This window comes from Saccostrea echinata, unplaced genomic scaffold, assembly GCF_033153115.1.
Source record: "Saccostrea echinata isolate AGI-Se365-2 ecotype Australia unplaced genomic scaffold, CSIRO_AGI_Sech_v1 ptg000002l, whole genome shotgun sequence".
Classification (NCBI taxonomy): Eukaryota; Metazoa; Mollusca; class Bivalvia; order Ostreida; family Ostreidae; genus Saccostrea; species Saccostrea echinata.
The window spans coordinates 10,449,695-10,473,500 of NW_026889751.1; the positions used below are offsets into that span (position 1 = coordinate 10,449,695).

At 32.7% G+C, this 23,806-nt stretch overlaps 1 protein-coding gene and 1 long non-coding RNA gene across 2 annotated transcripts; one reads left to right on the plus strand and one right to left on the minus strand.

Moving 5' to 3' along the window:
- Nucleotides 1-6,968: 6,968 nt before the first annotated feature.
- LOC133172315 (uncharacterized) lies at nucleotides 6,969-11,229 on the minus strand. Its single transcript, XR_009718929.1, has 3 exons — nucleotides 11,139-11,229; nucleotides 7,725-7,875; nucleotides 6,969-7,026 (listed from the first exon to the last, which is right to left on the minus strand). It is a non-coding gene; the product is annotated as an uncharacterized LOC133172315 (long non-coding RNA).
- Nucleotides 11,230-14,639: 3,410 nt separating this feature from the next.
- Nucleotides 14,640-23,144, plus strand: LOC133172304 (solute carrier family 22 member 21-like). Its single transcript, XM_061307169.1, has 10 exons — nucleotides 14,640-14,797; nucleotides 16,723-16,928; nucleotides 17,211-17,441; nucleotides 17,543-17,745; nucleotides 18,105-18,386; nucleotides 19,357-19,491; nucleotides 20,708-20,793; nucleotides 21,954-22,074; nucleotides 22,778-22,850; nucleotides 22,951-23,144. The coding sequence occupies exons 1-10, from the start codon at nucleotides 14,662-14,664 to the stop codon at nucleotides 23,113-23,115; spliced, it is 1,638 nt and encodes a 545-aa protein (XP_061163153.1). The 5' UTR covers nucleotides 14,640-14,661; the 3' UTR covers nucleotides 23,116-23,144.
- Nucleotides 23,145-23,806: the final 662 nt, after the last annotated feature.

A 23,806-nucleotide genomic window follows, 5' to 3' on the forward strand; every position in this document is an offset into this window, starting at 1 on the left:
GAATTAAGTTTGATAAAGCTATATAGCTATTTCAAGCTATATAGCTAAATTAAGATATTGCACTGGACCTGCTTATTTCCCAATGATAAGTATGGAACGCCATAGCTGCCTGAAGGTCATTTTCATTTTATATGAGGTGGTATAACCTTTATGTGAAGTGGTTAAGTCATTATATATAGTGGTAAAATCATTATATTCAATGAAAACTTTATTATATGCATTGGTTTTATCTTTATATACAGTGATAAAATCATTATATACAGTGATAAAATCATTATATTCATTGATGACTTTATTATATGCAGTGGTTTTATCATTATATTCAGTGGCAATGTCATTATATGTAGTGGTTAAATAATGTAATGAAGTGATAGTACCGTTACATTATGCTGTAAAATCATTATATGCAGTGGTTTTTCCATTATATACATTACTGATATCTTTCTGTGATGTGATAAATTCAATATATACAGTACAAACATAATTTGTGTGATAAAGCAATCATTACATTGTATGAAACCCGCTGCATGTGGAGTGCCAAGTTAATTTCATTCAGTGCGACACCTTTACATGAAGTGAAAAATCTATTATGTGCAGTACTAAGATCATTATATTATATAGTAAAATTATTATATATATTCCTAAAATCATACTTTGCAGTGGTAACATCTTTATATGAGGTGGTTAATTAATTATATGATGTTGTTAATTTGTTATATGATGTGGTCAATTCTTTTTATGCATTAGTCGTTTCATGTTATGCAGTGGTAACTTCTTTATCATCATCTAAACTGGTCCTCTTGCAAAAACATTTTTAAAAAATGCGCGGAGTTCCAGTTTAAAGAGTGTTTGAAAATAGGAAACCCGGGCCATGGCAAATTAAAAGCCGGGACTATTCGAGATTTTTCAAATTTCTGATTTAAAATATTTTCAGACTCTTTTTTTAGGCTAATGTGTTTTCGCTGTAAAAATTGTATTTAAATATTTGGTTTTTTAGATTTTCTTTACGATTTTTGGTTTCAAGTAAAATTGGTAGGCAGTTTCAATTTTCTGATTTAATATTTTATCCATTGTGCTATAAGTACTTAGTATTTTAGATTTTTTTTTTGACGATTGTTGATTTCCATGTTGGTAAAATGGGTAGACTGGGTTGGCGATATTTTATGTGTGTGTGTGTTTTTTTTTTTGACATATTTGATAAAAATCTAATAAACTTAAAAATTATTCCGATGTTAAACACTGTATTTTAACTAAAAAAAAACTTTTTTTTTATAGTTATTTCTTTATTTGAAAATGCTATTTTTATGCAAAATACACATTTTCATTAAAAAAGGGATTATTAAACCAGATCCGATCATCCGGGAAGAACCTGGTGCAAAACACCATAAATCATTTCTAATTTCATAATATGCAAATGTGCACTGGTACATGTATCTATTTGTTAGTAGATGGAAAGAAACTGGATTACGTTAAATATGTAATTTGTTTAATACTTTTTTCGGGGTGGGGTGGGGGGTGGGGGTGGGGTGTTAAATTACTAATATCAACTATTTATAAGACTGTTTCTAAGACTTCAGAAAACCTTAAATCACATTGAAATGCTTAAAATAAAAATTGCTGCATGAAAACATTTCATTTTCAAGTTTCATCTTTGCCGTCGCCAACGTGGCACGGTGATTAGAGTGTCTGCTCTAAGAGACGCGGAATGAGGAGTCAATCCTTACGTCACGGGTTCGAATCCGACAGTGGGACGTTGAGACCGGTCCTTCGTAAGAGACCGCATAAAGCCATAAACTGAGGTCCACAGTAGGTGTTGGCACGAAAAAAAATCCCTCACTGCTCAATGGCCGTAAGTGTCGAGTATAGGACAAAATTTGCAGCTCTCCACTGGCAAATTGTGGCGTCTCCATATGAGTGAAAAATTCTCGAGAGGGACGTTCAACAGCAAACAAACAACCAAATTAAAATCATTTTAGCCTTTTTGAATAAAATGATAAAATTAAGAGTTATCCTTCAAGGCTGAGGATCGGATATCCTTAAACCAAGCAACTTACGCGTGATTAAAGTTTGACACAAGGCTTTGCATTAATAGTCCTATAATTACATGTATATGTGATAATTCTTTAATCAATTTATATTTTATCAAATGGCATGTAGATAATGAATAAGTATTTCGGATTTTTTATGTTTGACTTCCGGGAGATCAAATCCGATTTTAATGAACCATTGGCGTCGGAAGGAAATTGATAGTGGGGTGGCTAATTGAAATAGAAAAAAAAATCAAACCTGAAAAAAAAACTTGACAAGCAAAAAAAAAAAAAAAGGAAAATTGTTCTTTCTCCAAACCCGAAAATCCTATTTCGGGGGTGTGGGTGGGTGGGTGGATGGGGGTTGGGGGGTTGGTCGAACATCTTTCAGTACCAAATTCTTTTAAACACTACCAATTAACCTTCTTTCACTACAATGAATCGTGCCTGTAGAAAGTGAGGAGGGGGAGGGGGAAGCTAGACCTACGCCCGAATTTTCAATGCCTATATTATGTCTACCTTTGTAAAAAAAAAAAAAAAAAGAGGGGGGCAATAGCCCCCCCCCCCCGGTTCCGACACCTATGTGAACCGGTTTTTCTTAAACGTGTCATTTCACTCAAAAAATGCCTTTCAAAGAATGAATAATTTTTAACATCAGAATGATTTAAAAGTTTATAAGCTTTCTGTCAAATATGGCAAAAAAAAAAAAAAAAACAAAACAAAACAAAAAAAAACAAAAAAAAACAAACAAACAAACAAAAAACAACAAACAAACAAACAAAACACGTAAAATGTCTACTTGATTGCCTACCCGATTTACCAACCTCACGGGCGAATTCAGAGAGGGCCTATGGGGCCCGCCGCCCTCCCCCCCCCCCTTGTGTCCAAAATATACATAAGATTTAATAAATCAATTGTTTTTTGGTTTGGCTGTTGGCTACCTACCCCGACCAAAAACTTTTCGGGCCCCCCTTTTCAAGATTCCTGGATCCACCACTGAACTTGGAAATCAACAATCGCCAAGAAAATCTAAATAACTAAGTATTTTAAAATTAAATGCAATTTATACAGCGAATACACATTAACCTATAAAAATGAGTCTTAAAATTTCAACACAGTTGATAAAATCAGGAAGCTGTATAATAGAATCAGAAATTAGAAAAATCTCGAATAGTCCCGGCTTTTAATTTGCCACGGCCCGGGTTTCCTATTTTCAAACACTCTTTAAACTGGAACTCCGCGCATTTTTTTAAATAAAAGAACCAGTTTAGATGATGATAAAGAAGTTACCACTGCATAACATGAAACGTCTAATGCATATAAAGATTTGAGCACATCATATAACAAATTAACAACATCATATAATTAATTAACCACCTCATATAAAGATGTTACTACTGCAAAGCATGATTTAAGGAATATATATAATAATTTTACTATATAATATAATGATATTAGTACTGCACTTAATAGATTTTTCACTTCATGTAAAGGTGTCGCACTGAATGAAATTAACTTGGCACTCCACATGCAGCGGGTTTCATACAATGTAATGATTGCTTTATCACACAAATTATGTTTGTACTGTATATATTGAATTCATCACATCACAGAAAGATATCAGTAATGTATAAAATGGAAAAACCACTGCATATAATGATTTTACAACATAATGTATCGATATTATCACTTCATTACATTATTTAACCACTACATATAATGATATTGCCACTGTATATAATGATAAAACCACTGCATATAATAAACTTTTCAATGAATATAATGATTTTATCACTGTATATAATGATAAAACCACTGCATATAATAAAGTTTTCATTGAATATAATGATTTTACCACTATATATAATGACTTCACCACTTCACATAAAGATTATTCCACCTCATATAATATGAAAATGACCTTCAGGCAGCTATGGCGTTCCATAGATAAGACTTTCTTTATATACTCTGCAAATTCTCTCTGCATTTATCATTGAACAAAATTCATATGACTGCAATTATATGACCATATTCTTCAATTTAGAGAGCATGTTAGGCCAAACAAAAAAATATGTGTGGTTCCGGTTACACCTCCAAAAAAATTAGGGTAGGTAGGTAGGGATTTTTTTTTTTTTTTAATTTTTACAAAATGATTTTCTAAATTTTTCTAAATAATATACTCACTGCTGTGCAAGTGGCGTTTAGATGTGGCGTGATAATATACAAGTCAACATTGGTAGGGACACCCTAGTTATGAATTTGAAACAAATATTATTAAATCAAAAATAATAAACACACTAATAATCTTAATAATTTCTTTTTGTGAAAAAAAAGTTCGAGGTTTTAATCCATGTTTATAAAGGAAATTAATGACTTTTATCCAGAGTAATTCTTACTTTAATAATAAATTTTGAACGATAAACTAGAAAACGGGCATAGAGCACTGCTAAGAGCTGTCAGAGGAAATATATTTAATATTGTTAAAATTTTAAATTCTTACAATGAAAACTTTTTGCCTCATTGAACACTTTATACTTCCAAGCTCATTTCTCTTATATATTGGTACTATGCGAGTTGACTTTATTCAGGTAAATTCAGATGTCTTGTTTTTCACTTTTCCTCATCAACTGCTTTTTTTTTCTACTTTTGGTTTAAAAGAAACAATCCTGATTTAAATTATTTCGTAATTTACAAGTTAATTTATCTTACACATTGGGGTATTTCTTGCATAATCAATGCAATCAAATGATGTTTTCTCATGTTATTTTCTCCCTAACTCCCAAAGGCATATTACCTGGCCAGCCGTCTGTGAACGTATATTTATTTAATTTTGGCAAGCAAAAACAAAACAAAACAAAGAACATGGTGCTGGAAAAAAGGAATGCTTCCGTGCTATGCTAGCTTGCTTTAGATTTAACACTATCAATTGAACACTTGCACTAAGTGTTGAAACGATGTTTTGCATGGAGGCCATCATTGCTGAAACTAAAACTAATACCGGAGCCGATGACGGAAAGCGGGGAAAATTGCGGATAAAATATGAAAATCGCCGGAAAAAAGTTTAGGGTCGGGGGTATAAAATAGGGACCGTCGGGTAACTGGAACCACACATATTTTTTTATTTGGCCTTATAGAGGATATTTTGGTTAAAGTTTTGGTCTGTTTCAGTGTTTGAAATATTCTTTCATCTTACACAATTGTATACATTAAGATTTATTTTATAGCTAAAGTACAAGAGAAATGCAACATCTAAGACTACATGTACATTGACTTTGAATAATCTACCCGGAATCCTCAAAAAGGCAACTCAAATACAGGTATGAAATTGATGTCACAAAATAAGTTTTTGGACTTACATTTACTCTTATAATACATATACATGGAAAGCATATCAAAAATAGAAAAGAATTAAAAGGTTCATCAGGTGACAGCTCAATCATGTATGGAATATTATTAACGCTGAGTTTCAAAATGTCAAAAGGGTATTCGATATATTCCATACAAGTTGTCAATCATTTGTAAGTGATTTGTACAGAGGTTCATTTGCATATAAATGTTGTTAACATTGTTTTACTGTCTTTATTAACTTGTGATACTAAATTTTATAAATTGACAAATTCATTCTTTTTAGAAAGTGCATATAATTTAGAAAAGAGACCATCAATCCACTGGGGGGGGGTATCGCATGAAACCAATGATTATAGAATATTGTAAGGCTGGAGGAGTTATAGTACAACAGGCAGGCAAGTAATGGTACTTTGTTCTGGAAATTTTTCGCCCCAGTTAAGTTTTATTTTTCTCATTCTGCCCTCCTTACAAATAGGTGAATTTAAAACGGGACAAATTCAAAGAAGGCAGCATAAATCTTTTAAACATAAAAGTGTCTAATCAAATTGTAAAAGGGCAAAATTGTTTTCAAGGGTGAAAGAGTGAATATTTTAAAAGTTAGAATGGGGTGAAAATAACCAATAATACAGGTTATATGTATTAACACAGTACATATGCATTTCTCTTTTCTTTATGATGAAAATAATTTGTTCTGTAAAACGACAAATTTTGTTCTGATTTGTATGAAATAAATAAATATGTGCCAAATTTATGATTTTGCAGGCACCTATATTACCATCAGTTGTGTGCCAAAGGCATCAAGCTGTGCAAAAATTCTATGTCATGTTACAGAATCTTTCTTAAATACAGGTATATGTCTGCTCATCTGGCAATCTTAGGACATCACTGGATGGTTTTGTTTAAAAAGATTACAGAGTTAACACACACTTCCAGCATGAAGACCAGCCAGTTGCCTCACCTGTCCTGATATTGATAAAGGTAAATGGCCCTTTCAGAAAAGGATCTGACAATGCAAAGGCTAAAATGCTCATCAATTAAATATTTCTATTTACTTATAGGTTATTAATTTGAATTTCTGTAGCTTAAAAATTTAATGATGTGAGTTAAAAAAAATATTTCAATCAAAATAATTTTATTTCAGTACTTTGTGACAGTGAAAAGACATGGCTTTGAATTACAGCATCAGAGATCCATCCAGGTTATAAAGCTGAGGAAAACAATAAAGCATCACTTTGAGCTACTTATATCACTGCATTAATAAGTTGTCTGCATGTGTAACTAACAAAGGACAGTGACCAGTTGTACCTATGATATCAGAGGGCATCCTGAAAAACACTCATCACTAAGAATAGAAAACTTCATATGACTTTTGTATCAATCCTTTTGAATTTCATCTGGCTTGGAATTTCAGTAGCCTTTAGCATCCTTCAAGCATTTCATGAAGTAGATGTACCAATTTTCAGATGTAAAATGTTTGAAACAGATTGCTTGTCCCAAATTAAAAAAAAAAATAAATTCTCTGCCAATTAGCAGTGTCATGAGCAGTTGATTGATATCACAGTTCCACTGGCATAGTATTTATAGTTGAATGGTGCCATTTTTAGGAAAACTTTTCACAAAAACCTGGAAAACATCAGATGGAAAGCAGCATCTACAAGAAAAACAGTGAACACTTTCTTGTATATTAACAATGATATATCATGCCCATTTACATCATTTATATAACCTAATTAACCAAATTATAGAGAATTATGTACAAATTTGTCCTTTTGTGTATTTATAGTGTATAAAATTGATTTTACTAACATATAAATATTTATGTTTTTCACAGTCATTAACATTTACAAATAGAAGTACATATAACATAAAAATATTACATGTTTAGTAGGATAACGTGAAGTTGTTATTCCACAAAAACCATCGATGACCTCGCCTCGGTCAGCAATGGTTTTTAAGGAGTAAGAATTTCACATCATCCAAAATAAACAGGTAATATAATATTTTTCTTGTTATAGAATGCATTTTAAGGAAAACATCAAGGTGAAACGAACGTGCAAACATTCTGCACAGTTAATATTTTTTATAACTGTATATACTGTTACCCGTAGTCATGCATTTTCAACCATTGGGATGTAATGTTTGGCATGCAGTATGGTAATAGTACTTGTTAACAAATGTTTTTTAAACCAATCAAATTTGACTATTTAACATGAGAGTATACAACAAATTTATCTAGCATTATGGTGCTGTGAGTAACCATGGAATATGAGCTTGTGTGAACTTGATCCTGAATTATTAAGTTTTGAATACTGCAATAAAGAAATGTGCAGCCCAAACTTTAACTTGTACCTGATTTAAATGGAGTTCCATCATTAACAACTTGGAAGTTGGAAGTTGTCACACTCTTCATGAGTATAATAACTGGGGGATCTGCTTCATTTGCAGATACATGGATAACACATTCACTCAAAGCAGTCCCTTTTTCAGTACCTTGTGCAGCCTGTAACATATAATGACAAATGGAGAAAAATGCCTATTTCAAGGGAAAATAGTCTGTCTCATAATTGTAGGAGTATTGGAAAGGGGGGGGGGTTCATGAAACTTGTCTGTTAAGGAGGTTGGATCCTGCCATCAAAAGTAATGAGATTTTTTTATCAAGTATATTTTTAGAATTTATACACATAGCTTAATTAAAAATCAAACAAAAACTGGGGGTCAATGCACTTCTTTTGGCGCTACAGAGCATTTAGTTTGACCTTTTTGCACTGTAAATACGTCTTACACATAAATCAATTTTTAAAGTTTTTCCTCCAATATTTTTTATTCAAATAAATTATGGGAACAAACACAGTCTTATTTCATCTTGAATAGACCCATTAAAATTTTTGACCACGAAATTATTTTCAAATTACTCCGCGTGTTCAATTATTTGACCTTTTTGCACTCAAAAAATTTCATTTTGCTGGCATTAAAAATTTAACAAGCAAAAAAATCATTTGAAAGTAATGACATTTTACTGAATTTAAGAAGAATGGTTAAAAGTTTCTTATATATTCAGAAAAGAAAATTAAAAGTGGGGGTCTGTGATGTTAATTTTTAGATATTACTAAAATAGTGCTAATTTTGAGCTTAAATTAGGGCTATTTTTTTCTTGAGTTTCACAATATATTAGCTATATTTATCAAATATGATGATAGAATTCATGACAGTTTATTTAATATATAATTTAGGACCAGTATAAAACAGTTCACTGCACAAAATAACTCTGTGTGCAGACTGCATGTAAAAAGAGGAATCCAAACTTAACATACTTTAAATACTCCGAAAGAGAAAAAATGATCATTTTCTTCTAAAAAAAACCTTCCGCCACAAAATATAGTTCCTCACTTAATGCTTTTGGTATTGAATTTAATCATGGAGTTTTAACTGAATATAGTTTATTTGGCATTGTAGAATCCAAATTTATTGTAAGAATTAAAACATTATGCAGATTTTTTTAAATATAGGTTAAAATAAAAATATGCTCAAAAGCTCAGGAGCGAACCTCGTTAATACAGTTTGTATGTGTACATGAAAAAATGCCTTCTTCTTTGTAGAATAAAAAATGATTGTTTTTTGAGTGTGTGTGTGTGTGACTATTTTTAATTCTGAATAGACAGGGTAGACTACAGAATGAGCTGACCTTTTTAGCACACCTGAGTGGAAGGCGCAAGTGAGCTTTTCTGATTTTATCTGTAGTCCGTCCGTCTGTAAACTTTTCACATTTTCGACTTCTTCTCAAGAACCACGGGGCCAATTTCAACCAAACTTGCCACAAAGTATCCTTGGGTGAAGGGGATTCAAGTTTATTCAAATGAAGGGCCATGCCCTCTTTCAAGGGGAGATAATAAAGAATTAGTGAAAAATTAATCGCATATTTTAAAAATCTTCTTCTCAAGAACCACAGAGCCAGGGAAGATGAAACTCTTGTGGAAGCATCCTCAGGTAGTGTAGATTCAAGTTTATTCAAATTATGACCCCCTGGGATAGGGCGGGGCCACAATGGAGGATCAAAGTTCTAGATAGAAATATATAGGAAAAATTTTAAAAATCTTCTCAGGAACAGGAAAGCCCTGATTTATCATATTTATGTGGAACTATCCTCAGGTAGTGTAAATTTACCGGTATGTTTGTTCAAATCATGACCCCCTGGTGTAGGGTGGGGGCCACAATGGAGGATCAAAGTCTTAAATAGAAATATATAGGAAAATATCTTCTGATGAAGAACTGCAAAGCCATGATTAGTCATTTTGATATGGAAGCATCCTCAAATAGTGTAAATTCAATTTTTTTCAAATGATGACCCCCGGGAGTAGGGTGGGGCCCAATGGGGGATCGAAAGTTATACATAAGAATATACAGAAAAAATATTTCTTCTCAAGAACTGAAAAGCTATGTTTAGTCATATTGATATGGAAACATCCCCATGTAGTGTGGATTCAAGTTTGTTCAAATAATCATAATGACCTCTGGGATAGGGAGGAGCCACAATGGGGGATCAAATTTTTACAAAGGAATATATGGGAAAATTTTTTTAAAATGTACTCAAGTACAACAAAGCCATTTGTTATATTGACATAGAAGTATCTTCAGATAGTTTAAAATTCAAGCCCCCCCCAACCTTTTCAATACTGAACTGATTTGTGCTTTTGCCTAGCCTGTTGAATGTGCTCAGGTGAGCGATGGGCCCATGGGCCTCTTGTTTATTTATTGTAGTAATTAAATTAAAAAAAAAGAATGTGTTTTCTACAAGGATCATGTGTTATTGACGTGGTATTCAACTTTGTATTCCCATATTCGATGCATTTGGGTACATCTACTTTTTATTTGCTTTCAATGACATTGCATTCAATATCCCAATCTCATGCGTATACCTCACAGGCACTTGTTTCGTATACGGGGCACCCCTACTTAATTTTACTACAAGGTACCTAACTCAATTTCAGGCACCTCGCTTCAAGTTCATATTTTGTTCATATATCAATCATTAACCTACTTTTAAATTATATCGTTCGCTTCGAGAGACTTTTTCCTTGTCAAATAAATCCTTTCAGATGTCTCTGGTTGATCCTCTTTATTGTAAACCACTCAATGACATATATTCCTCGAAAATTAATTAAGACTTAAGATGGGATACAAATTTCTGGTTGGGGTTATAAATGAAGGATAAAACCAGATCGGAATGGAAAACTCAGAAGTCTTTGGTTTTATTCTAACCCCAACCGGAAGTTGTATCCCATCTGAGTCTTAATATGTATCGGGGTAATTTTCGAGGAATAAATGAGTGGTTTACAATAAAGAGGCTCGACCAGAGATGTCTGAAAGGTTTTATTTGACAAGAAAAAAGTCTCTCGAAGCGAACGATATAATTTTAAAGTAGGTTAATGATTGATATATGAACAAAATACGAGCTTGAAGCAGGGGTGCCTGAAATTGAGTTAGGTACCTTGTGGTAAAATTAAGTAGGTGTGCCCCGTATACGAAACAAGTGCCTGTTGTATACCTGTCCAACACTCCAAATTATACCATTGTAAGCTAAATCAATGCTTTAAATTTATGAAACCAATCTGTAGATAAGCGTACCTTTTGAATACAGACGATTTTAGCATAAAAACGATTTAATTTTCCCTTAATGCTTAAGTATGTTGGCTAATCTTGGCCCCCTCGGAATAGCTTGAGTTTACGTCATGTAATGAAAAAATAAAGCAATTAAACGCTATTTACCTGCATCTATCAATCCATTTTCTCCTCTTCTTTGCAACAATCGGGAATCAAAACAAACTACAAGTTTAATAATTCCACTGCGATGCTTACAACTTAAGGACATACGCAACGTAGTTTGAACTTTATTGTCTTTTTCCCTGGAATTGAAGAGTTCCAATACTTAAAGGAATTGTGTGCTTACATTTGTATGTCTATATATGCTGTTGTACACTTCTTCTAAAACAAGTTTGGATAAACACAACATCTAGAATATGTGTTTAGTAATTTTTGTGTATTTTTCTTGGAATTATACAAGAATTTTCATCAATTGATATCTTTTCAAATCCCCTGGTAATGCATGCTGATTTTTTGTCGACGAACATCTGATGGCACTATAATCTTAAATTAAAAATATCTTGAAAAATTATCAGTAGGTAAGGTACGTTGCGTATGTCCTTAAAAAGCGAAGCAGTAATCCATTGTCTCCAAGAACGCTCAGGTACTCGGAAGTTATAAAACGAAAGTGAAAGTCAACGAGACTTACAGACCCTTTGATTTTTCCTATAGTATACATGATAGATAAGTGTAATAAATATAATTTGTGAGCAAAACAAACTACAAATTCTACTGGGGTGCTTAAAACTAAATGCGAAGCTGTAATTCATTGTCTCAAAGAATGGTAAGTTATAAAACGAAAGTGAAAGTAAATGAGAATTTAGGCTATAGTCTTGGGAGCAGTTGTTATATCATGAATAATTTGAATAGATGATATCACCTATTCGAATAAGTGATATCACCTATTCAAAATGATTAAGTGATATCACCTATTCGAATAGGTGATATCACCTATTTGAATTGGTGATATCACCTATTTAATTTGAATAGGTGATATCACCTATTCGAATAAGTGATATCACCTATTCGAAAGGAATAAGTGATATCACCTATTCGAATAAGTGATATCACCTATTCGAAAGGAATAAGTGATATCACCTATTCGAATGGGTGATATCACCTATTCGAATAAGTGATATCACCTATTCAAAATGATTAAGTGATATCACCTATTCGAATAGGTGATATCACTTATTCGAATAGGTGATATCACCTATTCGAATAGGTGATATCACCTATTCAGAAGCTGAATAGGTGATATCACTTATTCGAATAGGTGATATCACCAATTGAATAGGTGATATCACCTATTCGAATAGGTGATATCACTTTTTGGCAGTAAATACCAAAACGGCGCCTCATACAAATCACTCTGAGACTGTATACATTGTATATATGCAGCATTATTGCTTGCAGTTACACACCTGTTCCCATAGAATGGTATGCATATAATGATTTTATGATTATTCAGTAATATATAATGTTCAAATACATTATGATGATAATTTTTGTAAAGTTTTATGATGAGAATTGATTGTTCTTTAATTGTGGAGAAATATATGTATATTTTATGTGTAATGAATCGTCTCCCTTGACAATCATTGTATTTATGCTTAAATATTTACACTTGTTATATTGTTAATATTGCAGGGTTTCATCATATGATTTCCTCATTTGATTTTCTCATTTATCTGGCAATAAAGTCTTGTCAATAGAACCTTCAACAGGCTGTTATTCTTCTTCAGTAACCCTAAACCTGTTACATGTTTATCATAGGAATAACTGGTAACCGTATTATATCTAATAGAAATAAGTTTGTTTTACAATTAAAAAAAAAACCTTTGGGATACTGTATTTGTTATAAAATAGCTGAAATTTCTGTCATTTTGTCCTGTATAATTTCTAATGTTATTCTTTATCTTTTTTTTTTGATTGGATTTTGGATTAACAAAGAATCCTTCATAATGCAATGAAAATGTTAAGTTAAAAACTGCATAGAATCGAAAGTGATATGAAGATTTCGAAAATTGTTTGAAGCAACAGAATTTTAGCCAAGGTTGTGGCAAAGAATAGTTCCTCAGAATATCCTCTGCTGTAACTATACAATTCAAACTAGAGGTACTGTGAGCACTGGGCTTACAAAGTGATACCCCCGCCTATCATATGAGTATATAGATTATAAACATTGAATTTTCTGTTTATTACATTTTCTTTGATTTTCCCTTTGCCTCTGTCTTTTCTTAACACAGTGTCATAGGCTTGACGTCATAGTTGAGAGGTTGAGACGTCATAGCTTAGCAGTTGCGTGATTGAAAACATTACATGGCATGGATTTCAGCAACATATTTGGGAAGAAATTTGCAGTTTTAGCTCTATCAAGATGCTTAGTTACTATCTCTATCTTATGACAGGCTAGAAATTATTTTTTACTTAATTTGATATCCTTTCACACTGTGAGAGAATATCATGTTGGTATTCTTGAATCACACTGTGAGAGAATATCACTTTTATTCAATAAATAAATCACAGTATTTCACTGTTGAAAATGTAATAAAATGGCAAAGTTCACATTTTGTTATGGGAAAGCCCAAATAGCTGTCCGATGTAAACTTAAAATAGGGGATGCACAATGGCACTATGTAATAAAGATTCTGTGAAAGTTTCATTAAATTTTATTCAGTGGTGTAGGAGGAGTTGTGGATAAGAGATGGACTTCCAAGTGTACCAAGAATGGCAAAGTCCATGTTTTGCGAAAGGAAATCCCATCTATCTGTTCGATCAAAACGTAAAATAGGAGTTGTACAATGGCACTATGTAATAGATTCTGTGAAAGATGCATTAAATTTTTATTCGTTGGTATAGGACTTGTGCATAAGAGATGGATACCCCCAAGTGTACCAAGAATGGCAAAGTCCATGTTTTACTATGCAAAAAAAACCAAATATCTGTCCGATCGAAATCTAAAATTGGGGGTGCATAATGGTACTATGTAATAAAGATTCTGTGAAAGTTTCTTTAAAGTTTATCCAGTAGTATAGGAGGAAATGCGGATACGATATAAATGGCTACCCCAACTGGAACGGATGGACGGAGGGTTAACCAAACCACTATATATCTCCCCACTTCTCAAGGGGGTGGGGGTGGGATGGGTATAATGGTTGTCGTTCATTAAAAAAGAATAGTAGCCAATTATCATATCCGAGGGATTCACTGGAAATCAATGTGTCCAATGTCAATATATCCGTGTTTAAATCCTACAGATATGATATTCCAAAAACAGACGAAAGTTATATTACATGTATATTTTGCAATTGGTTGAAAGCTTAGGGTGGTAAGGGGAGGTCCATCATCATAAAATACGCGTTACTCTTAGACATTTCGAAAGTCTTTAAAATAACTGTATGTTATGATACATGTATCAAAAGATTCAAGTTTTCTGATAAAAGGTTTAATTTTATCAAATGTACTGGTATATTATTTTACCCAGAGAGAGAGAAAGAGAGAGAGAGGGAGAGATGACCAGACATACGAAATGGGAAAATGAGTTGCCCAGTGACAAAGTAACGACGTGACTTAGAAAACATTTCATCTATTAAGAAACTATAAGGTTGTGTTTGTCTCAAATATTTAACATCGACATTCCTGCAAAATGGCAATTACACACGATGTAGATGAAGTCTTGCGATCTTTGGGCAAATATGGACGATTCCAAATTTTCCAATACGTGTACAACCAAATTTGTCTGTTACCCGTAGTCTTTCCGGTACTCATTTTTGTGTTTATAGGTAATGTACTCTTGTCTATTGTTTAGATACTATCTTAGTAACTATGGGAATTAATCTGTAATATGAATTCAATCATTTTTTGTTTATATGAATTTATTTGGCAAATATTTCAAACAGTGTCTTAGTTACATGTGGTTCAAAAGAATACGATTGACAGAACATAGCAAAATGAAAAGATGAGCAAATTACAAACCATAAATCTAAACCATGAACTATAGTTTCTTCATCATTTGTTTTACTGCCATGAAATGTGAAGTGGGTTTTGTTTTTGTCCTTCTGTTAACTTCTATGTCCAAATTATTTGTTTGCCATGAAGGGGGTACCTGAATACGAAGGAGAGAAAGAAAAGAAACGCAAAGAAAATGTACAGGGAAAACGAAGCAAAAAGAAATGAAAACAAAATAAAAAGAAAAGGAAAAAAATAAAACGAAAAATAAAAAAAAAAATTAAAAAAAAAAAAAAAAAGAAAAAGATGTACTTGAATTTATGTGACTGAGCCTCTCCTCCTTACAAGCTCCCGACATGTATGATTATGTGAAAGTTCTATCGAACGCCCCTTACATTTTGAAATCGATATTATGATAATACCAATAAAATAATTATTATTCACCATTTTTCTTTTTTCTATCGTTTCTTTTCGCTTCGTTTTTTTTTCTTTATTTATTTATATTTTTAGTTTTTTAGTTCGTTTTTGTTCATTTCGTTTTATAGTTTACAGGTACTGGAAAATCACTTATTTAAGGGGGGTGTATCAGATTTTTGTGGTTTGAGGGGAAATTAGTAGTTCTTGGGGATTCAATTTCGTAATTGAAGGACAAAAATGATACTGTTTGAATTTTTAACATATCGTGGAGGACATGAATTCGTGGGTCTCTTCATACCACGAAACCAACGAAAATTAAACCTCACGAAAATCAGTGATTTCACAGTATCCGCCATGAGACATGGTGTCAGGAAAGCTTGTCTTGGCTTGAAGAGTGTTTCGACCCAAAAGTCTGTCCCTGGACACTCATTCGACACTGAAATTGTCGTGCTGTGAACAAAATTTAAATTAGATTGACAGATATAAAGGGTAATTTCACCTCCAAAATGGATACACTTTGAAGGAAAAAAATACCTGCAGTCCAAATACGTATTATTAAATCATTCAGAAATTTTTCAAAAAAAAAAATTACAATAATGACTCACAACATTGATAACATTGGTCACAATGATTATTTTCAAAGGAAAATTAATATAATATTCCTGACGGATATATGCTATAGCCTTACAATTGCTGTGTACTTTATATATTAAGTACATATCCCCAAGGCAATGCTGATCAAAATGAAATAAAGAGTTGAAACATTCTTCCAAGATGTAATCAACTGTGATTGACTCATTTTCTTTTTTCTGTGGAAATCAAAGCCTTAAGCTTGTAATAATTATTTCAGAAATTGGAAACTAACATGTAAAAAAGGGTTTTATTTCACTAAAAACATTCCTGGTTAAACTAAACTAATTTTTTGATATATAATGAAATGTTAATCTTAGAGATGATGAGCATACAGAGAGATAAATCACGCTTTTGCAGATTCGGTGCTTATTCTATTTTCGCTTTAATGCGATTCACAAAGATACGTGTATTTATAATTAGAATATATGTATACATGTATATGTAAAATAGAATATTGTGAAATACGCAGTTAATGTGCAACGTGGAGACCGGTCCTTCTGACGAGACCGTATAAACCGAGGTCCCTGCTGGCACGAAAAGGATCCCTCTCTGCCCAAAGGCCATAAATGCCGAGTATAGGTCTAAATTTGCAGCCCTCCACCGGCCAGTAGTGACATCTCAATTCTCTAAGGGACGTTAAGCAAACAAACTGAATGAAAGGTAGGAAGAGTAGATGAAATCAAATAAGGGCTTATTGACTCTCTTTCAGGGAACATCCCAAATTTCCGTTGCCGGGACATTTCCATTATTACTTGGAATGGTGAAGAAATTTCTACAAATAGCAGTGACGTACAAATACAGTATCACAAATGTGACGTCACTGTTCAAGTTAATCAGTCGAACACTGTTGGGGTTTCTCAACTGTCCTGTGTCAATGGCTATGACTACGAAGGCCCAGAGACAGTTGTAACTGAGGTGGGTCATTTTCAATATTTAAAAAAATCGTCTTTCAAGTTAAAGGTAGAATTGTATAATATGATTCATTATTCCTATATATAACTCCCGTTTATCGAAGTTTTGTCTTAATAAATTATCTTTGCGTAATCAAATACTATATATATTTCAAATCATTCGGCTTCCTTTTTTTCAAGGATATGTTAGAGCATAGCAATTAAACTTATTTTCCATAATTTCCGAAAAGAAAGAATTGCTCAGATTTCTTTAAGTATTAATTTTCAGCAACCTTGTCTATTATAGTGGAATTTAGTGTGTAACAGAGAAGGTCTAGGTGCAATGTCCACAACAATGGTCATGGTGGGTCAGACGCTTGGAGCCAGCTTGTTTACTCCTATGGCTGACAAATATGGTCGTAAGGTCATGGTATACACGACCTTCATTTCAATGACTGTTTGTACATTACTTGGTGCAATTGTTCCATGGTTTGCAGTGTTTGTCATCTTAAGATTTTTGATTGGAGCTTTTCAGCAGGTTTGTCACTTATAGAAATTGCATATTGTACATATTTCAAAACTGTTTGATTTCAATCTGAGATTTATGAAAAAGAAGCAAATATTATCAATTACTTGCAGGGTTTTGGACTTTCCCTCGCTGCCTTATGCATAGAACTTTTCCCAGCCGAATGTAGAGGACCAATGATATACATCACCTGCATTGTATGGTCTCTCAGCATATCAAGCATCCCCTTACTAACATACTTTTTGCGTAATGTATCTTGGCGCTATACGATGCTAGCAGCGGGGCTTACAGGGTTCCATTGCATTGGAACTCGATGGTAAGAGAATCTGTTATTTGTTAAGCAGAGTGACACAGAGAGTGTTTGCCTTCTTTCTGTTATTCCGTTCCATGAGAGGACAGGCTTTGTTTGATAAACATGTTGGTGTTATTTTACTTTGTATATTCCATCCCACAAGACATTTAAGAAAACACTCGTGCACAGATGCACAGACTCGTGCACAGATGATAGATAATAAGAAACCAAACTCTTGGGAACATTCTGTAGCTTCCATTATTCCCTTAGTTTATGTTATTGCATTTGAGGTGTTCACCTTAGGACACGCTAGTCAAAAATACTTTCTGTTTACTTTTTAAACATATTCATAAATCCTAAAATTTACAAATTAATGTTTCTAGGATATTGGAAGAATCACCACGTTGGCTTGTGGCAAATAACAAGACGAAAGAGTTGCGGGCGTGGATAAGTCGAGCTGCAAAATGTAATGGAAAGAAACCATCAGCTATTTTGGAATTAAGTAACGTTAACTCTTCGTTGAATGCAGTCAAGTCGCTAATTGGTGGTGGAGATGATGAACTGCAAAATTCAAAGGATCATACCACCAACGAGACGTATACTTTTCTTGAAATATTCCGCAAAAGGCATATTTTGCTGACATCAATGATAGTATGGATTGTTTGGTAGGTTTTTTTTCATCCCCTGCTTTCACTGAAATTAGGGAAAATTAATTTTGGTCTCTGCATTCAACTGTCCATCCATCCGCTGTCTATCCTCATTCGTTTCCGGACAATATCTCAAAAAGCCTTTGATCTTTTGAAATGATTTTTAATATCACAACCCACTATTGCCAAAAGAAGACCCTTTTGAATTTTGAGGTCAAAAGATAAAAAATCAAGGTCAGAAATTTATACATTCTGTCCGTGTGTAACACTTTCGTTTCCAGATAATACTGTATCTCAAAAAGCCTGTGAGTTTAAGTTTTATATCACAACTCCTTATGGCCTAAAGAAGAGAACTTTTGATTGTAAGGTCAAAGATCAAGGTCAAAAATTCATACATTGCAAAATATCGTTTGACGATAACATGAGTTTTCTTTGATTTAAAAAAAAAGAATATTCATATAATAACTTTCCATGTCTGGAAGACCCCTATTGATTTTGAGGTCAGATGGTTAAAGGTCAAGGTCAGAAATTCATATACTGCATAAAATAGTTTGCTGGTGATAACTTTATATCTCTCTGAAGTTTTGCAATGAAATGTTATACCTCTAGTCAATATGACTTAAAAAATACCACTTATAATTTTGAGGTCAAAAGGTTAAAGACCAGGGTTAAAAATTTATATATATATTGCATACATAGCGGTAGGATGATAACTTTAGTTCTCTCTCTTTGCAATGAAACGAAAGGTTATGAATTTCTTTAGATCAAAAAGACTCTTATTGACATTAAGGACAAAAGCTGAAAGGTCAAAGTCGACCTTTTATTCCCCGTCTGCAATTTTCCAAGTCATCCATCTTTTCTTCTTTTCCTTTAGCGGGGGATACAAATTCACTAAATTAGCTTGTTTGCACCTGAACATTGTTAACATTGACATATCTCATGATTTTATACTGTCAGAAAGACTACGGGATGGAATGTATTTTTGCAGGTTTGTGAATAGCTTAACATACTATGGTATATTTCTGACGTCTGGAACCATGACCGGAAATAGATTCCTGAACTTTTTTATAAATGGTGTTATAGAGATCCCAAGCTTGTTTGTTTGTATGTACACTGCCAACAGGTAAGGATGATGTATTTATGCCAACATGACATTTCAAACAAAATCTCGAGGTGGCATGTCAAATTCGTTTTGCAAAAACATCTGAAAATGAAAGTAAAAGTAGGGTAATTAAAGTCAGTGTATGCATATATCAAACAATCCAATTCCTTTCAAAGTTAACAGAAAAATGAAAATGATTTTGAACGTGGAATTTTCTCTTCACATATATCAAGCATCTTTAATTCAGATGACCAACTTATTTTATATACTGCTTGCAAGCTAAGGAACTATTTCGTTTTAGTGAACTACTTTCTTCCCCTACCGATTCTACCTCCCTTGGTTGATCTCCTTACTCCCTTAACTGAACTCTATTCTTTGTAGTTACTAGTATTATACTCCCTACGCTGATCTCTATACTCCTTTAGAAAATCTCTGTACATAGTTATCTTACTCCTGTAGCTGATATGTATACTTACTGTACTGCCTAATTACTATACTCCCTTAACTGATCTCTATACTACTTTAGAAGATCTCTGTATATATAGTTATCTTACTCCCTTAGCTGATATGTAAACTTACTGCACTACCTAATTTCTATACTCCCTTAGCTGATCTCAATACTACTTTAGAAGATCTCTGTATATATAATTATCTTACTCCCTTAGCTGATATGTAAACTTACTGCACTACCTAATTTCTATACTCCCTTGGCTGATCTCTATACTCCTTTAGAAGATCTCTGTATATATAGTTATCTTACTTCCTTAGCTGATATGTATACTTACTGTGCTGCCTAATTTCTATACTCCCTTAGTTGATCTCTATACTCCTTTAGAAGATCTCTGTATATATAGTTATCTTACTTCCTTAGCTGATATGTATACTTACTGTGCTGCCTAATTTCTATACTCCCTTAGTTGATCTCTATACTCCTTTAGAAGATCTCTGTATATATAGTTATCTTACTTCCTTAGCTGATATGTATACTTACTGTGCTGCCTAATTTCTATACTCCCTTAGTTGATCTCTATACTCCTTTAGAAGATCTCTGTATATATAGTTTTCTTACTCCCTTAGCTGATATGTATACTTACTGTACTGTCTAATTACTATACTCCCTTAACTGATCTCTATACTCCTTTAGTAAATGTCATTCAAGGAAAAAAATTATATAATCTTAGAGCTACATCCCCTTACAACATTTAAAACGGTATTGATTATAATTGTCCATATCTAGATTTGGTAGGAAGAAAACATGCGCTGTGTTTCACGCCATTGCAGGGATCTCCCTTGTCCTGTCCGCCATATTGTTGACATTGAGAGGTATCTTTACAAGTATTTCTGTCATTGTATATGAGATTGTGATAGGAAATTATTGAAAATTAAACTACATCTTTACAAAAATGTATCTATCAATTTAATTTTAAAATCCTATCATTTATAAAATATGCATTATATTCGTGTGTAAAATAAGACACGTCTAATAAGCAAGTTTGCTTTTCATAAGCTGACGTTTAAGATGACAGCTAGCTCCCGTTTTTTTTTTTTTAGAACATTAGAAAATACCGAATAAACATGTACCTCATACCTGACTTTTATATTAAATCAAATATAGTTATAATAATATGTGATACATATCTGAATCGCATTCAAATTTTTATGCACTTAAAGAAATGAAACGACGAATAAGTCTCGATTTTTTTCTTTAAAAAAATACCCCAATATTTCTAGGAAACGATATTCTGCAAAGATCGAGTGTAAAAAAAAACCCCTATATTTCTAGGAATCGATATTCCGCAAAAGTCGAGGGTATGTTCAACCAGACGCTCGGCTGTTTCCGTAAATCTCCGACGCCGGAGACAATTAAGCGTCTGGAAGAAGTCATACAATACTGATTTGCAGCGATCACATTAATCTGCCTTTTAAAACATTTACATATATGTCTATATATATATATATATATATATATATATATATATATATATATATATATATATATATATATATATATATTGTTGTTGTTGAAGTTGTTACAAAATAGTAGGGATGCGCGATTTTATCGGTATACCGGTATATCGCTATATTCGTATCGTGACACGGAGACTAAAATACCGGTATTTGGAACATAACTAAAAATTCCGAAAATTATTCATTTATTTGTTCAAACTATTGAATGACAATTACAGGAAGTGTAAAAAAATGTTCAAAACAGTTAACCAACGGCATCCAAACATACTTTATATTAAATAAATAAAAATCTAAAAAGTAAAGTTATTTTTTTATAGCATATTTTTAAGAAACATGAAAATTCATTTGAAATATTAGTAAAAATTGATGTAAAAATACCACAATTTATCCTGATATTTTTGGGGGGAAATCGTGATATATCACGATACAAATTTTTTGCCGATACCCATCCCTAAAAAATAGCCGCCCTCCCATACATATATCTTTATCATATTTTCATTATATATTTTGTTTAGATAGAACGTCACTTATAGATGGCTTCTCGGCATTTTTTAACTTCATGGGAAAATTCGGAATCAGTGGATCTTTTGCGACCATTTTCTTGTACACTCCCGAAATTTATCCAACTAACTTAAGGTATATTTAATATCTTCTCCATGATTATTTCAGAACTTTTTTGAACATTTATCATTTTGATATGGTAAGGAGAGAGAGAGAGAGAGAGAGAGAGAGAGAATTGTATGACTGAAAATCATATACATGTACTGGTATTTTCGATTGATTAAAGAAAAAGTTTTCTACTGGATAGAATGTGCACATCTAATCAACTCATCAAGTATCATTGATACATGTATAGTTTAGGAATGAGGTTATTTAGTGATGGCAGCATGGATTTATGTATCTTTTGATGTTAACAGTCAAGTTTTATTACAGGAACAATGCTTCTTCTTAAAAGAATGATTTTTTAGCACAAGCAGTAAAATGACTCCTTTCAGTAAAATCAATTAAAGTGTTATCTTTGTACCATCTCACCTTGCGCAAAATCCGTTTGTAAAGTACATGTACATAAAGAAACAAAGGCTGTTCCCATGGTTGACCAACTTTTTACCCAAACTGAAAGAGAAGATTGGCATCTACATGTTTTGCAATAGATTCAAAAAACAATCTCAGAAAATGTGTTATATTACGTCTTTTATCAATATCAAACATCTCTGTCACTGTATGTTTAGACATTCATTTTGTTTAATTTTGCTAGTAAAGCGTTCGAGGTGTTTTTCCAGCTTGTTGGTTTGAAGGTCCGAGAATACGTTTGCTATATAACACATAATATACTCTTTAGATCTGCTGGATATGGCATGGCTTCTGCAGCAGCTAGAATTGGCGGGATGCTGTCGCCTTTTACCACAATGTTTGTAAGTTATTGTCGATTGGTGATCAATCATTTTACCACTCATCTTTATCAGAGCTGAATTCCTAAATATGGAAATATGGAAGATATGTTTCTTCTTTCAGGCAGCGTGGATCCAATGGGGACCTGGTGTTGTGTTTGGGAGCCTCTCCATTGTTGTTTGTATTCTGTTTCTATGGTTACCGGAGACCAGCGGTAGAGAGCTGCCCACAAATCTAGAAGATCTTACAGATTTCTATGTTATTAAGGGCAAACAACCCAAGAAGTAAATACAGAGATTGTTTCACTGAGAAAAATTTAGCTTTTGTTTTCTGGTTTTAAAATACAAAAATTTGAACACCTTTTAAAAAAGAGGGAAAAAAAGGAATCAAGAGTTCTAACGAAGCATATACGTATGGTAAAAATATCCAACGAATGTTAAATATGCAATTGCAGTTCTTGTTTAGAATGAGTTACTTCTCTCTATAATAAGACCTTTATTACTTCATTGCTACTATATTAAGCATGCTTTTTCTGAATATAGCATAAATATTCTCTTATATCGTGGAACTACTATAAATATTAATGTATGTAGTTTGTATGCTGGTCCGTACTTATGACATAATAAACACATGTATGATAAAAAATACAAAACAAAACAAATAACATACAAACAATACAAAAAAGAGGAAACAGGTCTATTTTGTCTCACAATTGTAAATACATGTATAAATACGTGTATGCCCACAAATTTGAAAGCAGGTGTAAGATTTACGTGGTGCAGAAGGGTTAAAGAAGAAAAAGCACATTACACAATTTTATTATCTGATAAACTCAAACGACACAAGAAAATAATAATAAATAAAAAAAAAATAAAGGTGAGCATCTTGAAATAAAATCCAAAGACTCACACTGTTTTTTACTTCAGTATGTTTTTGGAACATAATCGTTTCTTATGCGTAAACGTACTTTTTTTTTATC

Excerpts from the sequence above, each read along its gene's own strand:
- LOC133172304 (XM_061307169.1), top strand. The coding sequence starts at position 14,662 with ATGGCAATTACACACGATGTAGATGAAGTCTTGCGATCTTTGGGCAAA. Across the intron at positions 19,492-20,707 it reads TGTATGTACACTGCCAACAG|ATTTGGTAGGAAGAAAACAT; the intron begins GTAAGGATGATG and ends GTCCATATCTAG. Across the intron at positions 22,851-22,950 it reads CGCCTTTTACCACAATGTTT|GCAGCGTGGATCCAATGGGG; the intron begins GTAAGTTATTGT and ends TTCTTCTTTCAG.